The sequence below is a fragment of the Thermobia domestica genome, chromosome 10 (genome assembly GCF_964235325.1).
Source record: "Thermobia domestica chromosome 10, izTheDome1.hap1.1, whole genome shotgun sequence".
NCBI lineage: Eukaryota > Metazoa > Arthropoda > Insecta > Zygentoma > Lepismatidae > Thermobia > Thermobia domestica.
Genome location: NC_137463.1, coordinates 210659405 through 210668085, shown reverse-complemented (window position 1 = coordinate 210668085; position 8681 = coordinate 210659405). Strand labels below are relative to the sequence as shown.

Below are 8681 nucleotides of genomic sequence, written 5' to 3'. Positions count from 1 at the left end.
TAATCAATATTCATTGTAATGTATTTGATGGAATATTTGGTAAAAGTAATGAATATATACATAAGGAAACAGATGACAGAATCATTTTCGACAGATTCAAAGTTTGAACTTAGAATTGTATGTAAATCTTCTTATCATTTTTCTTGTAAGGAGAGATACAATTTACGAAATTGAGATAAAAATAACAGATGTAGATGATAGTGTAATTGATTTTAGTGATGCAATAACAACAATACTTTTACAAACAATGATTTCTCTATAATAAATGGATAGTATTGTAGGTTATAGGTTACAAAGTTTTACACTAAACAAAAGAATATTAATTAATTTGAACGAACGTGATAAAGATATTGAATTTTATTTTGATGTTGGAGAGGGCTTTATTCACTCTCACAGAGTAGATTGTAATATGAAGTTGTAGTTGCTCAACCTGGAGGAACATTTGGCGCAAATGACACTATAAAACTTGTAGACGGTTTCTTTCCATTATTATTTACACATCTAGAAATTAGGAATTGTGGTGATGTTATAGACAACATTGAAATACTAAGAATATCTTCAACAATAATCTGAAATTTAAAAGTATTTAAACCTGAATCTTTATATTTGAAGATGATAAACTTGGTTTGAGGAAGAATTTTACAGTTCTATTTCTATTAAGATTAATGTGAGAACTTTAAGTGATTATAAAGAGATTTGGTTGAAAGGAAGACTGAGAATTATGTTTACAAATGCTAATAATATTAGTCATGTTTTATATATGTGGACAGGGAGAGACGCAGCTGAAAGTGCGCCCCATAAGGGTAAAATAACAATAATATGGAGATAAGAATGCCTATAGAGGAATATAAATCTAATTGTGAGAATATTATTAAATATATTAAATATATATTAATTTATTAAATATATTATATATATATTAATTTATTAAATATATTTAATTAAATATATTAAAAGAACAAATCACATATTCCTTTTAGACGTATCAATACATTCATAAAGCGGGTACAGATACATTCTCCTGGTTTGATGTAACAACACAATTTAATTCAAGACAGTTCGATATTCCTGAACTTGTAATTGTAGCGTTTCAAATTTGGAGAAGTAAAAATTATATTAAGATAATGTTTTACAGGTCGTGAAAGATTGCAATCTGAATAGGCCCTGCTTGTAGTTATCTACTTTCTTGTTTCTTCGTGGCGATCAGTGTAGAAATTAAAAAAGAAATGTATTACTCGTAAAATTGGAATAAGAGATAGAAGTGAGAAATAAATTTATTCTTGGGACGCTGAACTCATTTCAAGAAGCAGCTCTTCGCTATTTTTACAGTTTCTGATCTACACTGTGCAACACTGAAAGCGGAAATGGTTGATTTTTACCTTTTTTTGTTTAGAATTCAGGTTTAAGGGAGGAGATGAATCTATTCTTCAGGCTCTGAGCCCACATTAAACAACATTTCTTGATATATTTTATAGTTTTTGCTATGATACCTGTCGACAGATAAAAGATGGGCGCACGGATATACCCATTCTATACTATCCATACTTATATATAGCACAGTTTGAAGATCTAAAAATACAGATAAGCTGCTGCTATAAAAAAATGCACTTTGTTTTAATTAGAAAGAATTTGAAGCAATACAAGAGGTAGTGAACGCTGCTACCGCATTGCATTATATTGGTATAAAGTGGAGTGGATATTATTATTATTATTACTATTACTATTCCCTTCTTTCAAATATTTAGTGGAATGTTACTGTAAAAATTTGGACAATCCAAGTTGGCACAAAATAGTTTATTCATCATGAATATAGAATTCTCACCTACAACACTGACCTCACAATTTACATGATTCACTCCCCACAAATGGTGAAAACAGCCTGTCAATAGACATAACTAAGGAGAAGCGTACACAAAACCGAGCAGTTGTCGAGTACTTCCATAAGAATGAAATGACACCACATAATTCATTTTGGTATGTCAATCGTTTAGGAATTTTGCACGTGTAACGCTACTGTGAGAAATTGAATTGCAAACTTCTAAAAGCGTTAGACAAACTTTGAAAATGAATTCCGCTCCGGGGCACCATTTTCAACGGGAACCTAGAAAACAATGTCGTCATATATGACATAGTATTGCAGAATCGGAGACCTGTCATGTACTACAGAAAGTATTGTCATTTCACATAAAAGGTTACAACACACACTGATAAAAATGCAAGCACACAGGTCTGTGACTGCCCATTAGGACAATATTAGCCAGAAATGTTCCTAATTTCTGAATACTGAACACAGCTTGTACCGAATGCAGTGTTTTCCCCTCCCTCAGAGTAGACTTATCACCCTCCTCCGACGGTAAGATAGATCAAATAGTGTCTCGGTGCAACCCCAATACATTTTGATTTCTTAGCAAGATAATTTTTTTGAAGCAAACATAAGCCAGTGCTCACTTGTGAAATCATCCATTATTTTTGTAAAGTATATAAGCAAAGTTCGGTAAAAAAAATTCGTAACCCCTCAAGATACAACTTACTTTTCCACAACTTTAAATCTGACACAAAACAGGCTTCCAAGTAGTGGAAAACACACCTCATATCCACTCTAGAATACATGTGCGACTGTTATTAGTAACATAATGGTCACACTTAAAAAAAATAAATAAAACTGTTAGGACAATCTTATGATGAACTTCCTAACAAAGTGCTGCGGTAACCGGAGTATATTTTTGTGAACTATGAGGGTGTTTAAGTACAGAAAAGAAGAGATGACCTTCAAAAACTGCCTCCAATCATTCTGATGCATCAAAGCAGTACGCATAATAGCAATTACGAAGAAATAATATGTTGTCTCATAAAATTTAGTACGACACTGTCACTAGCTTAATAATGTTCTTTCCGTTACCCAGGTTATTATTATTATTATTATTATTATTATTATTATTATTATTATTATTATTATTATTATTATTATTATTATTATTATTATTAATAATAATAATAATAATAATAATAACAATAATAATAATAATAACTATTTTAAACAGCTTATAGGCAAAAATACAGCACAATGTTAAAATCAGTATACAATCACTTTAAACAGACCAGAAAATGTATAATAGAGAATGACTATTAGAGCAGGTTAGGACCTTTGTCAGAAGGTTAATATATTAGAATTATAAGATTCAAACTGATATATAAAACAAAAATTTAAAAATACAATCAATTTCACAATATATAATTAACAGAACTATGCAAATTAAATTGTCATTTAACTATCGTTTAAAGGAATGGGTCAACCCTGTTTAAAATTGCACATCCAGCGTGCAACAATTTTGGTCATTTATTGTCATATTTTAACGTAAAACACTGGTTCTTTGAATAGAAGAGAATAACATAAAATATACACTGAGAATACATAATAACAATAAAATCAAGATTGGCACCTAGAAACCTTGTCGTAAAATTAAAAGTTTTAATTTTAGTAAGAATTTCTCTGTTATTTCTCCTAATCAATTAGTGCCCAGAATTTCCCACTGATATTTTGAAAACTTTTTTCGCCTATTTGGTCCTAATAGTACTCTATAATAGATATTAGAGTATGTTAGAAAATTATTTAGTTTTTCCTGTTTTTTTTAGCCCGGCAACTTAAGTTGCCAATAGTCACATACATATTCAAAAAAGGGAACATTTCGAAAAGTTACAATTTTGAGGGAGAAAATACACTGCAAAAACATAACTACTAAAATCAAATCAACCCTTTCTTTACATACCTTCAATCCATCCTTCTGGAGTCTTTCAAATCAATCCACTTGAGTCTCTCTCCTCAGAACACATTGTACGCAAAAAAAAAAAAAAAAAAAAAAAGAACAGTGCTAACTTCACGTCAAGATATCCTACAAAGAAAATGCAACTATGCTATGGCGAAACAGACTCCAAACTTAGGTTACTTCACGGTTAAAACCAGCAATGGCAATCCATGAATTTCTGCTCGATAAAAGAAAAAAATTGTAGTGGCTACTTAAGTTGCCAAGAGGAAGCAATGAGTTAACATATGTTCATTTTAAATTTAAAACAATGTCACTCTTCTCAGTATTTCACGTCTTGAATTTAATGAGACAAATGTCGATCGATTCCTAGCACTATAAATCGGCACTTTTATTTCAATAGTTTCTAAGTAATATTCGCTACTATGTTTGTTATCCAATACCATTTGAATAAAGAGTTTTTTCAATAAATTTCCTCCTTTCCAATAGGAATTGAAGTCCCCAAAATGTTAACCAGTATTCATAATCATGTGAATAATAATTCTTTTTCATTTTATAACATAGTACCCTTATAAAACATTTTTGTATAGTATAGATTTTGTTAACAAGTGTGTCAGATAAACTATTCAAACAAATGAACCAAAATAATATTTTTATTATAACTTCAGTATAATAATAATAATAATAATAATAATAATAATAATAATAATAATAATAATAATAATAATAATAATAGACAACGTCCCAATAGTAATAAAGTAGTTATGGCTGATAATGATTTTCTAAGCTCTAAAACTTCGAACTTTTTTTTTCAGGTCTACGAAAATCTTATGGATCAATGTAAAAAAGGCATACTAAGGAGTAATTACGTTGCGAATATGGAAAATTTTTCACGCCTATGCGACTTCTTATTTTTGGTTAGGTTAGAAAGTTGTCAATCATACCCATGTGCTATATACATAATAAAAAGAAAACTGTACAACAAGAATGGGAGAAAGTTTTCAAAAAAATAAAATTACCTAGTAGGATTCCAATCAGTTCTATAGTATTGAATCACCACAAATCGAAACAACTAGATAGTATTTCTGCAGTTCAGGCCCGTAGCCAGGGAGGGGCTAGAGCGGGCACTGCCCGCTCTAAAATATTATTTTTCCGCTCTAAAAAGTACGTTGTCCAGAAGTTTCAAACTGTTTCGGCAAATCCCCAATAGGAAAATCTTGTGATTTTATTTACTAAATAAAATTGAACTTAGCGCGCATTTATTACTACTAACAAATGAAATTGAGCGTGGCGTATATTTCTACGAAAAACAACAGTTATTCTTATTGCCAGATATACTCAATAATCTCCCATGTATTACTTTTCCTCATTCCAAGAGTTTGAAGAATCACAACCACAACAAGCATTCAAGGCGTTGGACAAGATGCCCTTCCAAAGAATACCCATATGAAAATTGACCCGAAAACAGGCTATGTTACATGAATGTGAGTGCCTAGCTTGTGCATGTGTAACATTGCAGGTAAAAAACATTTGTTTTGCAAACATGACAGTACATGTCCCACGTGTGCCTTTAATTAACGTGTAAAACATGCAACATGTCCATGTTCCTTACAGTGCAAGGAAAACGCATGTCTCATATAAGAAACTGGTACCGAAACTGTGATGTCTGGAGAAAACGTACATGTGCTTCTAGAATAGTTAGATACAAAAAATCAGTGGGGAATTCGGAAGTTTTGTTTATTGTAAAAGCGGTAACAATGCTGTTTTTCACGTGATTTGAGTCTTTGCGGAGAGCACCCACGAAAATAAATCAATGATTGTAAAATGTTTCTAAACAGCAGTTTGCATCGGTTCACTTTGTGTTTTCTGAGTGGCCCTGAACCATTTGTTTCACGATTTGTTTACAAATATACGGAATGAAGAGAACGTTAATTCCTTATATGCACTCAGAGAAAAAAAATCAAGACGGCAGCAGAACACCGAACCTATTATTTTAAAAAGATTTTGTCACACACCATTATAATTGCGCGCAATAATAAGTAGCAAGGTGCTTAGCGAATTTCCAGAAGGAAACAAAAACAGTAGAAAATGAACTACAGGCAAATGTACCTCGCCAGACGTTTCCAGTTACTCTACTGACTATTATAACGCCATAAATATAAAGCAGGCATCCATCAAGTCATTTTTTGGTGCAAAAGTTATCGAAAATGAAACTAATTCAGAAGCAGGGTCATCTGTATCAACATGTGTAGAAGATCAAGAAGAAACTAAACGTCAAACATCTGATTTCCACCATGTATCAGACCTTGGCGATACAAAACCCGCTCAGTCGCATCTTGCAAATTTTCCAGGTTTCAGAATTTCTGGCTCAATTCGACGATTACGTCCAATATGGTACAAAACGTGGGATTGGCTCAAGTATTCTGTTATGTTAGATGCTGCCTTTTGCTTCCCATGCCGGAAATATCCGTGAAGAAACAGTGATCCCTCATTTGTGCAGAATGGTTCAGAGACTGAAAGCATGCAACAGAGAAAAATAAGAGATTTTCTCGTCACGCCGATTCTGAAACTAATAGGCACGCTGTGATTTGCTACTTGGAGCAACGGAAACGTAAAAACTCGGGCGAAACGGTCGTGAAGAAGGTGTGTAGTGACGTAATTATGAATAATAGGTACTATGTGAAAAGTGTGACGGAAGTTATTCAATTCTTGGCTGTGAATCAGTTGTTTTTTAGGGAAGATTCTGGGTGAGAGCAACTCAGAAAACAATCAAGTGGTTTGTTCTTAAATTTGTTTGAATTTAGTATTCGTAAAGATCCGAAATTAGCAGAAATTGTCAAAACTATCCCTGCCAATGCAGCATACACTAGTCCGGATATTCAGAATGAGATAATTCATTTCATGCCAGAATCTGTTAAGAGGAAAATAGTAAATGAAGCAAACGAAAGTACATTTTGTTCATTACTTGCAGATGAAACCAGAGACAAGCAACGAATCAAAGATTTGCCTGTCGCAATTAGGTACCTTGTGAATTTTAAAGTGCAAGAAAGATGCGTAGCTATACTGAAGTTGGACAAACAAGACGCTGCCAGCATTAAGAACGCCATTTTAGACTGTTTAAGAAAAGTAAAATTCAAAACCGACACGATAATAGCACAGTGCTACGATGGAGCACCTGTCATGAGTGGACAGAAAAATGGAGTGCAAGCTCTTTTGTCTGAGGATTTGAAGAGGAACATTTTGCTTGTTCACTGTTTCAATCACCAATTACATTTAGTTATTTGTAGAGCCATTGACACAATTCCTAAACTGAAAGAGTTCTTTAATATTTGTCAACAACTATATTACTTTTTCAGAAAAGGACGCGTTGCAGCAGATTACGCAGGAAGCAGTTTAAAGCGATTGTTGAAACAACATTGGACTGGACATCTGGACACAGTGACTGTAATTCATGACGACAGGTTTCACATATTAAGTGCATTGATGGCAATTCGAACTTCCCGTGAAGAACACGCCTCAATGAAAGTTCAAGCTACCGGTTTACTACATCAGATCTCCACTAAGACTTTCTGTTTCCTTACTGAGCTCATGATCAGGGTTCTTGGATATCTATAATCGACAAACTCACTGCTACAAAGAAGAGATTTGGACACTGATGCCGCTGTGAAGTTAATAGGATCGGTAACGGAACAGCTCAGATCTTGCCGGCAAGACGAAGGAATATTTGAAAATATCCTTCACGATGCAATGAAGGCATACGCCTTAAACACTTCAATTCAGCAACCATTGAAACGCAAATGCACACTCCCCAGTCGCTTAGCTGATTCGGTTGTTGATTTGGAAGGCATAAATTTTGAGAACGGAAAGGAAGACGAGAAGGAGCTGAAAAGATTATTCTGCGAAGTTCTCGATATCACCGTCGAAGAAATTCGGAGCAGATTCAGTGAGTCAGGTACAGCTGTGATTGGTGCCATTCACCACTTACTGAGCGAGAAAAAAAGTGAAGAAAATTTGAAACCTCTGTGTGATGTTGTAAAGTACAAAGACCTGCATTGCAAAGTGCTTCAGAATTTGAAGCAGGAAATAGATCTAGCAAATCGACTGATCAACAAGACATCATCTCTGGAAGAGCTCACAAAACAAATTGGAAAATATGTCGAGGCTTTCCCAGGCCTAAAGATGCTTACAGAAGCTGCTCTAATTATTCCGTCCTCTACGTCTACGGTCGAAAACTGCTTCTCACATCTGACAGCTTTCCTTCAACCTCGACGTCTGTCTATGGGACATGAAAAAAAAATCGGACCTCGTTCTCCTGGCTTACAACAAAGATATTCTGCGTGCACTAGATCTAGACCAGCTTGTAATTGAATTTACGAAGTGCTCACGTAAACTCCTTTTGATGTAATTACTTACATAAGGACTGTAAAAATATTTATTTTACTTATGTCAGGGTTGTTTCTTAATTTTTATACATAAAAATATTCCATAATCTACTTGTAATAAAAGTATTGTAGTTCCAAAATAAGTTTTTGTGTTCCTTGAGGTCCCTGCCATTGCCCCCTCAGTATTCATCATTGCCCGCCCTAAGCAATCAGGCTGGCTACGGGCCTGCTGTAGTTGTATTGAGAGAGAATGAATTCCTTAACCTTTCTCGTTTTAAAAAAAAAAAAAATTGTTTCACGAAAGTATCGTTATATTAGGTAACAAAAGAGGAGTTTAGTGTTTGAAACAACAAACTGTGAGCTATGTTTGAAATTCTCGTTATTTTTTCCCTATTACTTCAAATGTGTTATTGTCAAACTGGCAATGTTAAGGGACTTAGAAAAATTTACTCGTGGAATTATGTTTTGGAAAAGAGTATATAGAGATAAGTCATCGACACGTCGGGATCATTTATTGTATACATAATAGAAACTACGA

The 8681-nt window shown here is 33.6% G+C and overlaps 1 protein-coding gene across 1 annotated transcript; it reads left to right on the top strand.

Moving 5' to 3' along the window:
* The first annotated feature begins 6662 nt into the window (after positions 1 to 6662).
* On the top strand, positions 6663 to 7376 carry LOC145661760 (zinc finger MYM-type protein 1-like). The gene has a single exon (XM_081727096.1). The coding sequence runs from the start codon at positions 6663 to 6665 to the stop codon at positions 7374 to 7376; it is 714 nt and encodes a 237-aa protein (XP_081583222.1).
* The last annotated feature ends 1305 nt before the right edge of the window (positions 7377 to 8681 follow it).

What these genes read in the sequence shown, in the direction of transcription:
- LOC145661760 (XM_081727096.1), top strand. Translation starts at nt 6,663, where the DNA reads ATGCCAGAATCTGTTAAGAGGAAAATAGTAAATGAAGCAAACGAAAGT.